Raw genomic sequence first — 18623 nt, forward strand, 5'->3', positions numbered from 1 at the left:
AGTTACCGACATGGGCATTCTATAGGGTCCCCTGAGCCTGCCAGGAGTGATGCCTGATAGCAGAGCCAGAACTAACCCCTGGGTACCACTACCAAGTGTGGCCCACAAACAAACAAACAAAAAATATATTTACTAAGTTAGAGAGATGCTCAAAGGTCTGAGTGCTGGAGCAGAGGAACCCTGCATTCACCACCTTGGTACTCTGGAGACCCCCTGAGCACAGAGCCTCTGGCAGTGACCTCCAAACAACAGACCACAACCACAAACACAAAAAAAATTCTGCTCAGCATTTTCCTAAAGATCAAGGGAGGAAAATTACAGGTTTAAAATAAATAGAGAGAATAGGGGTAGTGGGTAGCACAGTGGTAGGGTATTTGCCTTGCACGTGGCTGACCCAGGATGGATGGAGATTTGACCCCTGGCATCTGATATGGTTCCCTGAGCCAGGAGTTGATTTCCTGAGTACAGAGCCAGGAGTAACCCCCTGAGCACCAATGGGTGTGGCAAAGACAAATAAAGAAAATCACACTATTTGGGGCCAGAGCAATAGGACAGCGGAAAAAGCTTTTGCCAAGTTACACGGCCAGCCTGGGTGCCATCCCTGTGATCCTGAATGGTCCCTTCTATACCCTTCAGGAGTCATCCCCTGAGCAGTAGAGCTGGAGTAAGCTCTGTACAGCACTCATTATGGGCTCCAAAACCACCCTATACCATCCCCCCCCTTCCCAAACCCATCCCCCCCCCTCAAAAACACATGCACAGGCATGCGTGTGTACAACACACACACACACCACACACCCTCAAACCCTACAGTTTTCATGGGTGTGACTCGAGGAAAACCTGGGGAAATGAGATTACTGAGGGACCTGGCCCCTCCAGTGATGTTAGCTCCAGACTGTGTCCCCTTGATGCTGATTCCCCCACTTCTTTGCCTGAGCTTTGCAGCTCCAAGCAGGTTTTCGGGTACGTAGCCCAGGTAAGAACTGGGAGTCTGTCATTTCGAACAGAGGCCTTCACTGTGAAACTGTTCTCAGTCTTCGCCTACGATAGCGGGACCAACGGTCCCTCTTGGGGAGAACCGGGTGGTTTCTAGAGCACAGAAACCCAGGAAAGGACCGTCAGGAGTGGGCATGAGATAAGGTAGGCACCACTGTGGCATGGCATTGGCCCTGCAGCTTTTTGAGGGGCTCTTTGTGAGGAGGTCAATTGGGCCACACCAGACATTGCTTGATTGAGGCTTACTCCTGGCTCTGAGCTCTGGGATCACACCAGACATGGGGAACCATATGGGGTGCTGGGATCAACCCCAGGTTGGCTGTGTGCAAAAGCAAGGCCCCTCTTTATTGTCCCATCTCTCTGATTCTCCCTTCCTTCGTTTTATGGGGGTGAGGTGTTTATTTTTTAAGGGTTTTGGTTCAGGGGCTATTCTTTTTTTTTTTGGTTTTTGGGTCACATCTGGCAGTGCTCAGGGGTTACTCCTAGCTCCATGCTCAGAAATCGCTCCTGGCAGGCTCCGGGGACCATATGGGATGCCAGGATTCGAACCAATGAACTTCTGCATGAAAGGCAAATGCCTTACCTCCACACTATCTCTCCGGCCCTCAGGGGTTATTTTTGGCTCTGTGCTTTTCTGGCCACTCTCAGAGGACCACTGGCGCCACCAGGGATGGATCTAGGGCGAGCCAGATAAAGTAGCTGCATGGAAGACCAGTGCCTTAGCTCCTGTCTTGTCCTTCCAGCCCAGCCCTGGCATTTATTTTCTTTGGTATTTTTACAAATGCTGGGCCTGCAGCAGTTCCACAGGCCCCAGCAGGGCTGGAAATGGGGTGAGGAGGAAAGAAGTGGGGTGATGGGCCTGAGAGGAAGGAAGGATTCCTCAGAATCCACAATCACTCACCTCACTGCCTTCACTCCCTAACCTGATGCTCCTTCTGGGTGACAGTTTAAACACTGGGCTGACACTGGGCCTGACCAAGGTCCTCTATTCCCTGGGCATATAGGGCAACAGACCAAAATACTGAGCAGAGACACAGTACTGGGGGGAGCAATCCTTACTTCAATCCCTGGCACCACATATGGTCCCCTGTGCTCCATCAGATGTCATCCCTGGGGGTCGGAGAGATAGCATGGAGGTAAGGCATTTGCCTTGCATGCAGAAAGATGGTGGTTCAAATCCCGGCATCCCATATGGTCCCCTGAGCTTGCCAGGAGCGATTTCTGAGCGGAGAGCCAGGAGTCACCCCTGAGAGCTGCCGGGTGTGACCCCCTCCGCCCAAAAAAAGAAGTCATCCCTGAGCAAAGAGCCAGGAGTAAGCCCTGAGCATTGTCAGGAGAAGTCACAGAGCACTGTTGAGTGTGACTTCAAAACTAAAGAAAGAAAAGAAAAGAAGAATTATCCTCCAAAAACTTACCTCTTCCTCTCTTTTCTCAAACTCCTCCTTTTCTCCTTCCTCCTCTACTTCCTCCTCTTCCTCCTCTTCCAATCTTATCTGTTCTAAAGGCCTTCTTATTTGAGGCTCAATGAATTCCTTGACCACTTCCTAGGTGAGAAAATTATATAATTAAATCTTAGCATACATAAATATTTTTGTTTGCAAGAGTTCATTCAAAAATATGTAATGTATGGGGCCGGGAAGGTGGCGCTAGAGGTAAGGTGTCTGCCTTGCAAGCGCTAGCGGACCGCGGTTCGATCCCCCGGCATCCCATATGGTCCCCCCAAGCCAGGAGCGACTTCTGAGCGCATAGCCAGAGTAGCCCCTGAGGCATCAAACGGGTGTGGCCCAAAAACCAAAAAAAAAAAAAAATGTATGTGAGGGCCAGGGAAATTAGACAGTAGGGAGGACTCTTGGCTTGCAAGACCCAGGTTTAATCCCTGGACCCCATAAGGTCCCTTGAGCCCTGCCAGGATTCCTGAGCACAGAACCAGGAGAAAGCCCTACATCACTGAAAGCCCTACCATCCAAAATAAATACCCCAAAATAAGAATAAAATGAGTGAGAAGCTGGAGCAATAGCACAGAGATGAGAGACCTTGCCTTGCATGTGGACAATCTGGTTTGTTCCCTAGCATTCCATAGGGTCCCCCAAGCCTGTCAGGAGTAATTTTTAAGCACAGAGCCAGGAATAATCCTTGAACAGCACCAGATATGGGCCCCCAAACCAAAAAAATAAAAATAAAATCAGATGATGCAGAGAGATCAGTCTTCAGGAAGCAAAATTCCAAACTTGGGGCTAGAGTGATTTATTTGCCTTGCAAGTGGCCCATGCTGGTTTGATCCCAGTAGCCCATAAGATCCCCTGAACTCCCCAGGAGTGATCCCTGAGCATAGAATCAGAGAGTCAGCCCTGAGCATCTCTGGGTGTGGCCCAAAGAAGTACAAATATGCCCAACAAGAGGAGGAACAGTGGGTGAGCGGGGCAGGGTGTCTCTTCTGGCCGAGTGAGAGCTGATGCTGGGGGGCCCCCGGGGAAGCATGGGCACAGGAGACTCACCTCTTCCTCCAGTAGCAGTGTCTTCTCACTGGGCTTCAGCAGCTTTACTCTTGAGCCCTTGATCTGAGAAAGGAGGCGGCCACACACCACAATCCACTCGTAGCATTCTCTCTGGCAGGAGGAGATACAGAGTCACACAGGGCATGAGGAAGCATGGCTCTCAATTCTGCAGCTCCGTCAGGGTGGAGCCCTGTGTCCCAGCCATGTTCTCTGGGCCATGATCTTTTTTTTTTTTTTTTTTTTTTTTTTTTTTTTGGGCCACACCGGCGGTGCTCAGGGTTACTCCTGGCTGTCTGCTCAGAAATAGCTCCTGGCAGGCACGGGGGACCATATGGGACACCGGGATTCGAACCAACCACCTTTGGTCCTGGATCGGCTGCTTGCAAGGCAAAAGCCGCTGTGCTATCTCTCCGGGCCCTGGGCCATGATCTTTATCATCATCTTCATCCCAATGTCTTCCCAACAGGGAACAGAGATAATATTGTTATTTGGGTCTGAGCCACAGGGCAGTGGGAAGGGCACTCACCTTGCACACAGCAGACCTGGCTTCTATCTCCAGCACCCTATAGGGTCCCCTGAGTCCTGTCGGGAGTGACTCCTGAGCTCAGAGCCAGGAGCCCTGAGAAGCCACTGGCATGACCCAAAAATAAACAAATAAACAAACAAAAAAGGTTTACTAAGGGCTAATGGTCTGCCCCAAAACGTGTCCTCTGAGAGTGTGTGAAACACACAGAATGTGTGAAACAAACAGAATAAAAGGCTCTGTTCTAACCATGACACACTGATTTATGCATTGGATAAATTGGATGCTCAACTAAAAGTATATAGTTATTACTTTTTTTTTTTTTTGGTTTTTGGGCCACACCCGGTGACGCTCAGGGGTTACTCCTGGCTATGCGCTCAGAAGTCGCTCCTGGCTTGGGGGACCATATGGGACGCCAGGGGATCGAACCGCGGTCCGTCTCCTAGGCTAGCGCAGGTAAGGCAGGCACCTTACCTCCAGCGCCACCGCCCGGCCCCTATAGTTATTACTTTTTTAAAACATTTTTGAGGGGATGGAGTGGTGGCACAAGTGGTAGGGCACTTACTACTTGCCTTACGCGCACTAACCTAGGGCAGGCAGTTTGATCCCCCGGTGTCCCATATGATCCCCTAAGCCAGGAGCAATATCTGAGTGCATAGCCAGGAGTAATCCCTGAGCGTCAACAGATGTGGCCCAAAAACAAAAAACAACCTTTTTTTTTTTTTGGGGGGGGGGGTGTCACACCTGGCAGCGCTCAGTGGTTCTATGCTCAGAAATTGCTCCTGAAAAGCTCGGGGGACCATATGGGATGCTGGGATTCAAACCAACGTCCTTCTACATGCAAGGCAAATGTCCAACCTCCATTCTATCTCCCTGCCCCTCCCAAAAAAAAACATTTTTGAGGAGGCCAGATAGATAGTATAGCATGTAGGGCAATTGCCTTGTATTTGGCCTACTCAGGTTTGATCACAGGCACCACAAAGGGTACCCCCCAGAGTGATCTCTAAGCTTTGAGCAGGAGTCAGCTTTGAGAACTTCCAGGTGTGTCCTCCAAACAACAAACAAACAAAAAAAACTGGGGCTGGAGAGGTGGCGTAAGTGGTATGGCATCTGCCCTTGCACACACTAACCTAGGATGGACCACAGTTCGATCCTCCCGCCATGTCCCTATATGGTCCCCAAGCCAAGAACAATTTCTGAGCATATAGCCAGGAGTATAACCCCTGAGCGACACCAGATATGGTCCCAAAACAAAACAAACAAAAAAACTGTTTTTGGTTTTGGGCAACACCCTGTGGTGCTCAGGGCTCACTCCTGAGGTGCTTCTGGGAGAGGTGGGTCCTACGGGAGGGACTCAAAAGAGCAATAAAATCCTCATTTTAAGACAAAGCAATTGTCTTTATGAATTCATCATCTACAGCCAGGGAAAACAGAGGCCAATATGAGACTGGGATGTTCTTCAAGGACTGAGCCCAGACTTGGCCTAGGTCTCACCAGTACTGTATGGGGGGCAGGAGTGGCAGTCTGTTGTTATCAGTGGTGAAACCTGGATGTTTTCTTTCCTGTGTGTATGTGGTTTTTGGTCCACAACTCAGCAACGCTCAATGGTTACTCTTGACTCTCGCTTAGAAATTGCTCCTGGCAAGCTCGGGGGACCATATGAGATACTGGGGAACTGAACCCGGGCCCGACCATGTGCAAGGCAAAACACCCTACCCATTTGTATTATTGCTCTGGCACCTGAAACTAAAAATTTTCTAAAGGCAAACCAAGGGGGGAACTACAAGGGCCATCACCTTCATCATCACCAGCTCATTCAGGTCCTTGGTGGGGTTTTGTTCAGAGGCTTCTGTTTTGGTCAGGGTGATGGTTGTCACCAAGTTACTGCAACAGCTGAGGGGAGAGGGTGCACAGATATAGATTAAGTGCCACTCCTGGAAGGGGTGTGCTCTAGGAGGTGGAGTGCTCCTGGGAAAGAAGATGCTCCTAGGAGTGGCAAGTGCTCCTGAGAGGGGTGGTGCTCCAGGGTACGGTAACTGCTCCAGGGAGAGGCGCGTGCTCCTAGGAGGAGGCAGTCAGCAGAGGCGCCCACCACTCACCTGGTCAGGTAGGTGCAGAATCTGTACAACTTTTTTGTCAGCCCCACAGCGTCAACCTCTAAGTCAGCAAAGTCTACGCTGTGCTTCTCCATGCCCTCATCAGCACTGAGCTGTGAGTCTTGGTCTGCCAGGTTGGGAATCATCACTATCAGCAGATTGACCATCCACTGGATCATGGCCATGTGCAGCTCTTCCATCTGTGCAGCCACAGGGAGGGAAGAGATATGAAAGGAATGGAAGGGACGAGGCCTGTCTGCCTCAGATGGCTCCGAGCCAGGATGGTACTTCTTTCATCTCCATTTGTTTGTTTGTTTGGGGGCCAGACCTGGTGGTACTCAGGAATCACTTCTTCCATTTCTTAGGGTACCATGTGGGGGAGCAAAGAATCAAACCCATGTTGGTCCTGTGCAAGACCAGCGACCTTCCTACTATTCTATACATTTCTGTTGTTTTGTGTTTTGGGGACCACACTCAGTGATGTTTGGGGTTTCAGGGGACCATATGAGGTACTGAGGATGAAATCCATGTCAGCCATATATAGGGCAAATGCCCTCCCTGCTATACTATCACTCTGGCCTTCCAGCCCCTATTTTACAAAATCTTTCATTTGCAGGACTAAAATAGCTGGAAGTCATTTTGTTTACATTTTGTTTGAAGACCATACCTAGTGGCACTCAGGGGTTACTCCTGGCTCTGTGCTCAGGATTCACTCCTGGCAGCTCGGGGATCATATGGATCAGGATCCATCCTAGGTCAGCCAAATGCAAGGCAAAGACCCTCCCCACTATGCTATCGCTTTAGCCCCTGAATGACACTTTGAATGATGAGATCTTGCAAGTTCCCATTTTCCACTCCCAGCTCCTGTTTCTGTGGTAGCAGCTCTCTGGAAGGCTGCATCCAGCCTAACCTGCATCCTGCCCAGCCCAGACTGCATCCACCAGGCCTGTTTCACCTTCTCAGCAAGAGCATGCATACCTGGCGCTGGAGTTCACTGCTGCCATTTTTTTATCTCACTATCGATCTTCAAGAGCCACTCTTGGATAGAGTTAAATATAAATATTTGGAGAATCCTGAGGGAAAAGTAAGGACACTGGATGTGACTTGAGTGACTTAGGCTCATCCCAATAACTCAGGGTGTGGGTGAACTGAGGTAGACTGTGAACACTTGGGGGAAAAAGACAGAAACCCTTAACTTGCTTGCCTGGAGAAATGATTTCATTCATAGCAGCAATAAAAAAGTTAAAACAGGGGCTGGAGAGAAAGTACAGCAGTAGGGTGTTTGCCTTGCATGTGGCCAACCTGGGACAGACCTGTATTTGATCCCGGCATTCCACATGGTCTCCTGAGCCTGCCAGGACCGATTTCTGAGTGCAGAGTCAGGAATTAACCCTGAGCGCTGCAGGGTGTGGCCCAAAAACCAAAATAAAATAAGATAAAATAAAAACAGGGTGCTGGAGAGAGAATACAGCAGAGAGGGTGTTTGTCTTGCACATGGCTGATATATGTTCAATCCTTGGCATTCCATAGAGTCCTTGGAACATGCCAGGAATGACTCCTGAGTGCAGAACCAGGAGTAAGACCTGAGCACCACTAGGTGTAGCCCCAAAACAAAAATACATATTTAAAAAAAAGGCCAAAAGGTGGACAGGAGAGATGGAACAGGAGTTAAGACTCTTGCCTAGAGGGGCCGGGGTGGTGGCGCTGGAGGTAAGGTGCCCTGCCTTGCCTGCGCTAGCCTAGGACGAACCGCGGTTCGATCCCCCGGCGTCCCATATGGTCCCCCAAGAAGCCAGGAGCAACTTCTGAGCGCATAGCCAGGAGTAACCCCTGAGCGTCACAGGGTGTGGCCCAAAAACCAAAAAAAAAAAAAAAAGACTCTTGCCTAGAACATAGCCAACCTTAATTTGAGTCCCAGGATCCCATTAGTTCCCCAGCACTGCTGGCAAATGATCTCTGAGTACACAGTCAGGAGTATAAGGTCTGAGAGCTATTGGGTGTGGCCCCAAAGTAATCAAAAAAATAAGATGGGAAAAACCAATTTTCAGTCGTGGGCAAGTGGGTCAACAAAACATTGTGTAGGGGCTGGAGCGACAGGAAAGCATTTGCTCTGCATGTGGCTAACCCAGGCTCATTCCTAGCTTCCAATATGGTCCCCTGAGCCCACAAGGAGTGATCCAAGTGCAGAGCCAGGAATAAATCCTGAACAATTCTGGGTGGGTGATCCAAAAACAAACCAACAAATAAACAAAATCCTGGTCTAGCTACTGGACCATTCAATGGTCCAAAGGAAAGTGTGACTCAGATTATCCAGATGAGACCCGGATGCAGGACAAATGAGTTTTCATGGGAGACCAGCAGAAAGATGATCTCATATCTGTCCCACTCCAAACAACTCCCCAGGGAGCTAAGGCCCATAAGAGGGGGGGTGGCGGCATCTACAATGATGCTTGTGTTCTTGTTTGGGGTAATGCAGATGTTCCTCAATTAACTGCTGAGACAATGAACACTGGCAAGATGGATGCTTTCCCAGACTCTCTGAGCTGAGATATCTCCATCAGTGTGTCCTGGAAAGTAATAACATAGACCAAAAAAAAAAAAAAAAAACCATCAAAAATCTCGTTGAGGGAAGATAGGTAGCAGGAGGCACTCACGGTCCCGAGAACTCGCCAGAGACCTCGGGGACACTGCCGATGACTGTGAGGAAGGCATCAAGCTGGGACAGCAGCTCATTGATCTTCATCGATATCTCCTCCCATTCAATGGTCAGGCCCTGGCCCACAGGTGCCTCCTCGAAGGCCTGAATCTTGAAGATACAGTAGTCCAGGGTGTTTATCATCCTCGAGAGAATCCATGAGACACCTACACGTGGGGGACAAAAGGACACACACACACACTTCTAGAAGCAGCTCTTTCCTTCTTTCCTCTTTATTTATTTTTGGTTTGGGACCATACCCAGAAGTGGTCAGGGGATATTCCTAGCTCTGTGTTCAGGAATGACTCCTGGAGGTGCTCAGGGGACCCTATGGTGTGTTGGGATCAAACCTGGGTCAGCTGGTCCAAGGCAAATGTCCTCCCCACTGTATTATCATTCCAGCCCCATTTTTTATCTCTTTTGTCAATGTTTTAATTTTTTTTTTTTTTTTTTGGTTTTTGGGCCACACCCTGTGACACTCAGGGGTTACTCCTGGCTATGCGCTCAGAAGTTGCTCCTGGCTTCTTGGGGGACCATATGGGACGCCGGGGGATCGAACGTGGTCCGTCCTAGGCTAGCGCAGGCAAGGCAGGCACCTTACCTCCAGCGCCACCGCCCGGCCCCCAATGTTTTAAATTTTATTTTTAAATTTTTTGGTGTTTTTTTTTTTTGGGCGGGGAGGAGGCATATAAGTGCTATGTAAGTGCTTTACCCCTTGGACTATCTCTCTTGTCCCTTACTTAATCTTTTTTAGAAAGTTTTGCTGTTGTTGTATTTTTGGGCCACACCCATTTGATGCTCAGGGGTTACTCCTAGCTAAGCGCTCAGAAATTGCCCCTGGCTTGGGGGGACCATATGGGACGCCGGGGGATCGAACCGCAGTCCTTCCTTGGCTAGCGCTTGCAAGGCAGACACCTTACCTCTAGTGCCACCTCACCGGCCCCAATTTTTTTAATAATTATTTTAATTTTGGGCCGGAGAGATAGCACAGCGGCGTTTGCCTTGCAAGCACCTGATCTAGGACCTAAGGTGGTTGGTTCAAATCCCAGCATCCCATATGGTCCCCTGTGCCTGCCAGGAGCTATTTCTGAGCAGATAGCAAGGAGTAAGCCCTGAGCACTGCCGGGTGTGGCCCAAAACCAAAAAAATAACAACAAAAAATTTTAATTTTTTTTTTTGTTTTTAGAGCCATACCCAGTGGCTTTCAGGGCTTACTCTTGGTTCTGCACTCAGAAATTACTCCTGGCAGGCTCGGGGACCCTATGGAATGCTGGGGATTGAACCTGGGTCAGCCCTACCCACTGTACTACTGCTCTGGCCTCCTGGCCCCTTATTTTCAAACTCTGTATATTTACACAAGATTTTGATTTTGATTGACTGTGGATTTTCAGGGCAAGAAATACTGCTGAGGGCCCAGAGAAATAGCACAGCAGCGTTTGCCTTGCAAGCAGCCGATCCAGGACCAAAGGTGGTTGGTTCGAATCCCAGTGTCCCATATGGTCCCCCGTGCCTGCCAGGAGCTATTTCTGAGCAGACAGCCGGGAGTAACCCCTGAGCACCGCCGGGTGTGGCCCAAAAACCAAAGAAAAACAAACAAACAAACAAAAGAAATATTGCTGAGGGGCTGGAGAGATACTACAGAAGGGTGTGTGCTTGCCTTGCACGCAGCCATCCTAGGTTCTATCCCGAGCATCCCATATGGTCCCCCAAGCTTGCCAGGAATGATTCTTGAGCTCAGAGCCAGGAGTAACTAACCCCTGAGTACCTCCAGGTGGGGTTCAAAAACAAAAACAAAAAGAAATACTGAAATGCTCTGTGGCATCAAACAGCAGTTGAATTCTTTTTCCTTTTGGAGCCCTCCTAGGTGGTTTGAGGGCCCCATCAGTGGTTTTTCTTGGCCAACCAGGCCAGGTGGTTCAATGCAAGGAGACCAGGCCAGTCTAGCAGTTTTAAGAGCCCCAGACCACACCTGCTGATGCTTGGAGGGTCAGGTAGTCCCAGAAATTGAACCTGGGTCAGGTACATGAATTAGACTATATCTAGACCTAACCCTGGAACGCCCCCCTCCGTTTTTTTGTGTTTTTTTTTTTTTCACTTTTGGGCCACACTTGTTGGTGCTCAAGGTTGACTCCTAGCTCTGCACTCAAGAATAACTCCTGATGATGCTCAATGCTTCGGGAGGTCCTATGGGATGCGGGGGATGGAACCCGGATTGGTTACATGCAAGGCCAGCAAGCATCCTCCCCACTGCGCTACCACTCTGACCTCATCAACCCCTTTTTTCTCACCATTGTTCCCATTAATTCTCAACTCAAACTCGCTGTAGTATCTCTCTGTTTTTTTAAGAATGTCCTCCATGGTCTTTTGCTCAGAAGGCAGCTTTCCGTCCATGTCTCGGTGGCGAGTGAAGATCTGGTAGCTGACGTCCACCCAGTTGTCCTCAATGTGCCGAATAATCCTGAGAGTGTCATACCTGGCTGCGAGGTTATCCCCAGAGAGACTGTTCTTCTCCTCAACCAGTAGCTGCCAGGGAGAAAGAGTGGCCGTTCCACAAGAGTCACTTTCAAACCCACATAGATCCACCTGAATTCTTACTTCCCAATGCCTCCAACCATTTTGGAATTGGATGCAACTGTTGCGATTGTGATTATCTTGGGCAAGGATGGAGGGTTTGAATTTCTGTTTTGGGGCCACACTTAGTGGTGCTGGGACTCGAACCTACATGCAAAGCCTGTGCTCCAGCCACCAAGCTGCTCCCCAGAACCTGGGGCCACATTTTCTAAGGCTGAAATGAGAATCACAGCTCAGAGGAGAAAGCAGGTTTTCTTTTCTTTGCCTTCTTTTTTAGCTTGTTTGGGTTTTGTTGTTGTTGTTATTTGTTTTTTGGGGGGGCCACACCCAATAATGCTCAGGGTTTACTCCTGGCTATGCGCTCAGAAGTCGCTCCTGGCCCCAGCATCCAATACGAATTCCTGAGCACCAATAAGAGTGATTCCTGAATGCAGAGCCAGGAATAAGCCCTGAACATTGCTGGATATACCCCAAACTATAAATAAAAAAGAAAGAAATAAACTAAAACAAAAAGTGAAGAAATTTTTATTAAAAGAAGAGGCAAAGGTTGTGCTTGAGGGAATACAAGTTTTTTCAGAGGAGGGAGGAGATAGGAATATTGTTCAAAGGACTTAGAACATGCTTTGCATATAGGAGGCCTGAATTTGACCCTTGGTACCAATAGTACCCCAGAATCACAGTCAGATGAGGCCATAAAAAACAATTGGAAAGGGCCGGAGTGGTGGCGCAAGTAGTAAGGCATCTGCCTTGCCCACGCTAGCCTAGGACGGACCGTGGTTTGATCCCCCAGTTTCCCATATGGTTCCCCAAGCCAGGAGGGATTTCTGAGGACAGAGTAAAAAAAAAAATCGCTCCTGGCAGGGCCCAGAGAGATAGCATGGAGGTAGGATGTTTGTCTTGCATGCAAAAGGATGGTGGTTTGAATCCCGGCATCCCATATGGTCCCCTGAGCCTGCCTGGAGTGGATCGATTTCTGAGCATAGAGCCAGGAGTAATCCCTGAGCTCTGGCAGGTGTGACCCAAAAACCAAAAGCCAAAAGAAAAAAAAAAAAAAAAAAAAAGAAATCGCTCCTGGCTTGGGGGCTCATATGGGACACTGGGGGATCGAACCGAGGTCCATCCTAGTTCAGCTAAGTGCAAGGCAAAGGCCATATCGCTGCGCCTCCGCTCGGGCCCCTGATTTTGGTTTTTGGGCCATACCTGGCAGTATTCAGGGGTTACGCTTGGCTCTGGGTTCAGGGGTTACTCTTGGAGGTGCTCAGGAGGACCTGTGGGATGCTGGGGATCAAAACTGGGTCAGTCCCATGCAAGGTCAGTGCCATCCCAGTTGTCCCATAGTTCCGGGCCTGCCAGTGGGATCCAATCTTCCTTCTGGGACGACTTACCTTCTGCCATGCCTTGAAGTCTTTATTGATTAATTTTAAGGACTTTTTCTTATCAGGAACTAACACTTCATTTAGACTGAAAGAACAAGAGCTGTTTGAGCCAAGGACTGAGCAGAGATAATGAGAATCCCTCCTCTCCCTTCCATCCCTCCTCCCTATTCCCCTCCTGTCTCCTTCCCTCTGCTCCACTCCTCTTCTTTCCCCATCCTTCTCTTCCTGTCTCCTTCCTTCCCTCCCTTCCTCTCTTCTTTTTCTTTTTTTTTTTTTTTTTGGTTTTTGGTTTTTGGGCCACACCCGGCGGTGCTCAGGGGTTACTCCTGGCTGTCTGCTCAGAAAATAGCTCCTGGCAGGCACGGGGGACCATATGGGACACCGGGATTCGAACCAACCACCTTTGGTCCTGGATCGGCTGCTCGCAAGGCAAACACCGCTGTGCTATCTCTCCGGGCCCTCCTCTCTTCTTTCTTTCCTTCCCTACCCTTCCCCTTCTCTTCCTCCCCCTACTCTTCCCCTACCCTCCCTCCTCTCTGATTTTGGGGTGTCTTCAGGGCCACAGAAGAGACAATGTGTAGCTGTAGAGGATGGTGCAGTGGTGAGAATCAAATTGGGACATGGCATGCACCATGGTCCCTGCATTATTCCCAGCCTGAGACACTATCATGTTATTTACTGGCAGACTCACAGGCTGTAACCAGGTGGCTCCCACATCTGAATCTAAATTTGGGGTTTGTGTATGTAAAAATGGGGCCAGCCCACCCTCTCTTGAAGATCTGCCCAGGGCATAGGCTGGACTAGCCACAGACAAGCTCCCAGCTTGGAAAGTTTCCCTCCAAATCGGCTTAAGCATTTGGGGATGAAAAGCCAAAACTCCCAGGGTCAGAGCACAGCAGGCAGGGTCCTTGCCTTGTACACAGCCCATCACTGTTCCATCCTTCAGGGCACACAGGATTCCTCCAACCCCTGCTGGGTTGGCCTGAGGAATGCCTTGCACCGAAGAGTCTGAATAACAGCAGAAGGCACTGGAACATCATACACTAAACCCAAGAGCTGTTCAGGATTCCAGGGAGCCAGGCCCTGTGGAGAGAGGCCAGGATGGGCCCATGCAGGAGAGAGAAAGAGACAAAGAGGAGGGCAGCGTGGTGACCGGTGGGCAGTGGGAAACTCACACAGAGTTCAGAAAGTTCTGCCACTTAGCAAGGCCTGTCTTCACTGCCTCCAGGCTCTGCTTGGCCCCTTCTTCACTCTTTTCCACCTCTTGCTTGAACTTCCGGGCCAGGCTCCTCCAGCTCTCTGTTAGCTTCTGCAGAAGGGCCAGGTCGGTGGTGTCCTGGGGTCAGGGCAGGAAACTGAGTCATGCAGCCATTTACTTGGGTTGTAATGATTCATAAGCAGTTGTGAAGTCCTGGTTCATATGTGAGAAAGTAGAGAGAACCACAGAAAAGGAGTGCAGCAGAGAGAAAGAGAAAAAGAGGGAGAAAAAAGACAGAGACAGAGAGATACACAGATACAGAGACAGAAAGAGACAGAAAGACTCAGAGAGAAAGAGAAAGAGGACTCAACAGGCTGAGTATGTGCACTGCTTACAGAAAGCCCAGGTTCATTTTGGCCCCATCTAATTCCCCTAAAGACACGGGGGTGAACCCCCACCATAGAGCCAGGCGTCATCCCTGAGAACTACCAGGGGTGTCCAGATACCCAGTAAAAGCAAATGGAGTCCCCGGAGTAGGGGCTGGGAGATGCTCAAAGACAAAAGCAGCTTTACATGGGAGAGGTCTTAGTTTGCTCTTCAGCACCACTCAGTCCCTGTGCACTGCTGCGAATGAGCTGAGCATTATTACCAGGAGGGACTCTAAGCAAAGAGAATGGGCGAGAGAATGATCATAGAAAGGAAGATGCTGGCCTTGCATGTGGCCCACACTGGTTCCCAGGCACCTCCAGGAGTGATTCCTGAACATCACCAGGTGTGACACAGGAAAAAACAATTAAGGGGTAAGAGGGGGGCTGGAGAGATAGCACAGTGGTAAGGTATTTGCCTAGCATGCATAAAGACAGTGGTTCGAATCCTGGCATCCCATATGGTCCCCTGAGCCTGTGGGGGTGATTTCTGAGCATAGAGCCAGGAGTAGCCCCTGTGCGCTGCTGGGTGTGACCTCCCCCCCCCCAAAAAAATAACAAAAACAAAAAAGAGGGATAAGAGGGCTGGAGTGATAGTAGAGTAGGGAGAGCTCTTGCCGTGCACGCAGGAATGATCCCTGAGTGCAGAGCCACAAGTAAGCTCTGAGCATCACCAGGTATGGTCCAAACTCAAACTATCAAAAAACCCCACCAATTCAGCAGAGTCTCCAGACCCTCTCAAATCCCCACTTGAGTCTTTTCCCATCAGTAGGCTGCTGAGCTGTACCTGGCTTGAAAGTAAAATGATGAGATGCTTAGTGTGCTGGTGCCAACCTTTCTCATGGAGGTAGAGTTTTTTAGCTAGTATGATTCGGTTTCTTGCAATTACCTATTAGGGAAAAAAAAAAGTACTCTATATTAAACTCAAACCAATGGTACATCTTCATCGAGATATTAACCCAGTCTCAATTTGTCTTTAGGACCGGAGTGATAGCACAGCAGTAAGGCATTTATTTGCCTTGCACGCAGCCAATATAGGACGACCCTGGTTCAAATCCTGGCATCTCATATGGTTTCCTGAGCCTGCCAGAAGTGATTTCTGAGCTCAGAGCCAGTTCAGAACCTGTGCGCTGCCAAAACAAAACAAACCCAAAAATCAAACAAATCAATTTGTCTTTAAACCAGAAAAAGCATCAATACTAAAGATTGGATGGAGCAGTAAGACAGGAGGGGAGGGTCTCTGCCCAAAGTAGCCCCTGAGAAATGCCAGGTGTGGCTTCCAGAACACGTACACACACACACACACAAATGTATTCTCTAGTACCAAAAAAAAAAAATCACTGAAGGGGCTGAAGAACTAGCACTGCTACTAGAACTACACTAAGGTGCTTGCCTTACAGGCAGCCAACCCAATTTTTTTTTTTTTTTTTTTTTTTTTGGTTTTTGGGCCACACCCGGCAGTGCTCAGGGGTTACTCCTGGCTGTCTGCTCAGAAATAGCTCCTGGCAGGCACGGGGGACCATATGGGACACTGGGATTCGAACCAACCACCTCTGGTCCTGGATCGGCTGCTTGCAAGGCAAACGCCGCTGTGCTATCTCTCCAGGCCCAGCCAACCCAAATTTGATTCTCAGCACTATGGTCTCCAGAGAACTACCTGGGGTCGATCCTGAGCCCAAAAACAAAAATAGCCCCTGAATATAGTAGGGTGTAGTAGCTGGAGCGATAGCACAGCAGGTATGGCATTTGCCTTGCACACAGTCAACTTGGGTTTAATCCCTAGCTCCCATATGGTTGCTTGAGCCTTCCAGGAGTAATTTCTGAGCAGAGCCAGGAGTGACCCCTGAGCACCACTGGGTGTGGCCCCAAAAACACTAAAAACAAACAAAAATTAAAAAAATTAAAAAATAATTTGCCGGGGCCGGGCGGTGGCGCTAGAGGTAAGGTGCCTGACTTGCCTGCGCTAGCCTTGGATGGACCGTGGTTCGATCCCCCGGTGTCCCATATGGTCCCTCTCGCCAGGAGCGACTTCTGAGCGCATAGCCAGGAGTAACCCTTGAGCATCACCGGGTGTGGCCCAAAAAAAAAAAATTTGCCTTTCCCTTCCCAACACCCCCCCCCCCCAAAGTAAAAAGAATTTGGAAAATTTTACCATGCTCTTGAACAATCAAAAAGAATCACAGCTCATACTTTCATCCTGCTGGGGCAATTCATTCTCTGAAAGGACCCACCTTCAGGGCCAGCTCATATGTAGCAGAGCTCCACAGGTCTCTCTCTGACATCAAGTGTCTGATGTTGTTCTCCATCCTTTCTCTCTGCATTGTATACAGCTCGTGATAGTCTTCCACAATTCTACAAGAAATACAGAGCTAGATTGAGACACATACTTGAAAACCAAAGGATCCTGCTGGATGGGAGGTTGTAGCTCAAAGAGTTTAGAACATGCTTCACATATGTGAGGTCTGAGGATCAATCCCTAGCACTACTGGGAGTGGCCCTAGTTTCAAAATGTCACTAAGTGTGGCTCCCGAAACTAAACAAAACAAAAAACTTGAATAATGAGGCTAGGGAGATGAAAAAAATGGCTGGAGATAAAGCTAGAGCAATAGCACAGTGGGGAGGGCATTTGCCTTACATGTGGCTGACCTGGGTTCAATCCCTGGCATCCCATAGGCTCAGGGAATCCTGAGTCTATCAGGACTAATTCCTGAGTGCAGAGCCAGAAGTAACCTCTCAGTGCCAGTGGGTATGAGCCCCACAAACCCAAAAAGAAAGAAACAAAGAGAAAAGAAAGATAAATGTTCAAGGGAAAACATGGACTTGGAGAGAAGGCAATGACATTTTCTTTCTTACCATAACAGTTGGACACATGCAGTTGCCAGCCAGCCACTCACCTGGCATCTCTGTCAGCTTCTAACAGGGCCATTGCCAAATCCTTGTGGGCTCTCTGGGCCTCCCTAGTAAGCTTCATGTCCTGCTCCTGGACCAGAGACAGCTCCCTGAAAGACAAGGACCAGCCCATATGGGCAGTGTCCAGAGGACCCTTTCCTAGACATCTGATGTGTCCTCAGGCATCTATTTTGGTGACCCCTGAGCTTGTCCAACTTTGTGAATCACATCAAGAAATTGAGCAAGGGGCCGGAGAGATAGCATGGAGGTAAGGCGTTTGCCTTTCATGCAGAAGGTCATTGTTTCAAATCCCGGCATCCCATATCCTATATGGTCCCCTGTGCCTGCCAGGAGCAATTTCTGAGTGTGGAATCAGGAGTAATCCCAGAGCACTGCCAGGTGTGACCCAAAAAAAAAAAAAAAAAAAGAAAAAAAGAAATTGAGCAAAAGGCCGGAGCTATAGTACAGCAGTAGGGTGTTTGCCTTTCATGCGGCTGATCAAGGATGAACCTCAGTTAGATCCCAGGCGTCCCATATGGTCCCCCAAGCCAGGAGCAATTTCTGAGCACATAGCCAGGAGTTAGCCCTGAGCATCACCATGTGTGGCCCAAAAACAAAACAAAACAAAAAACTGAACAAGGGGAGCAGACAAGTAGTGCAACAGGGAGGGCACTTACAGCATGCAAGTGTATGCAGCATGCAGCCAACCTAGGTTCGATCCTCAGCATCCCATAGGGTCCACCAGTCCCACCAGGAATGATCCTTGAGCACAGAGCCAAGAGGAACCTCTGAGCATTGTTAGTCTTGCCCCAAAACAAAAGCACCAAACAAAACAAAACAAAACAAAAAAAAAATCTTCTGCACTGCATATGGGCCCATAAGCACCACCATGGGCACCTCCTGAGCACCACTGGGTGTGGACCAAACCCCCCCCCCCCCTTCAAAATAAATCAGAGACATAGGGGAGCCTCTAAAGGGATTGAGGGGAGACATGCCTCCAAGAAGGCTTCCAGGCTGCTCTTCCACCCTCTGACATCCCTATCCTGTATTATCAGTTCCTAACCTTAAGCACCAGTTCCAGTTTCTTCTCTGTGGGACTGGAAATTGCCTGTTTATAATTATGGCACTGTTCTGTTCACTGGTTAAGATGAATGCTCACACTAGAAAAGTTGGGTGTTCTTTCCCTACCAGCTAGATCCAGGTTACCAGGGCACTTTCACCTGTGTAACCCCATCTTTATGTCTATAGATTTATACTTCCTCTGTACTCTTACTAAATGTACAAGGAACAAAAGCACATTCAGGAGTCACAGAGAGCATAGTGGAGAAGTTGTCTCTGGCATCCCAGGTGAGCATTCCT

At 49.1% G+C, this 18623-nt stretch overlaps 1 protein-coding gene across 1 annotated transcript in view; it reads right to left on the reverse strand.

Moving 5' to 3' along the window:
* Positions 1-18623, reverse strand: part of AXDND1 (axonemal dynein light chain domain containing 1) — a 39353-nt gene that overhangs the window by 7935 nt on the left and 12795 nt on the right. The window contains 13 exon segments of the mRNA XM_049777585.1: positions 2460-2540; positions 3492-3602; positions 5811-5907; positions 6114-6310; positions 7089-7118; positions 7120-7183; positions 8765-8972; positions 11094-11328; positions 12762-12837; positions 13928-14088; positions 15163-15264; positions 16607-16727; positions 17270-17374. Coding sequence (XP_049633542.1) covers positions 2460-2540; positions 3492-3602; positions 5811-5907; positions 6114-6310; positions 7089-7118; positions 7120-7183; positions 8765-8972; positions 11094-11328; positions 12762-12837; positions 13928-14088; positions 15163-15264; positions 16607-16727; positions 17270-17374 — 1588 coding nt within the window.

Source organism: Suncus etruscus, chromosome 7, assembly GCF_024139225.1.
Source record: "Suncus etruscus isolate mSunEtr1 chromosome 7, mSunEtr1.pri.cur, whole genome shotgun sequence".
Taxonomy (NCBI): domain Eukaryota; kingdom Metazoa; phylum Chordata; class Mammalia; order Eulipotyphla; family Soricidae; genus Suncus; species Suncus etruscus.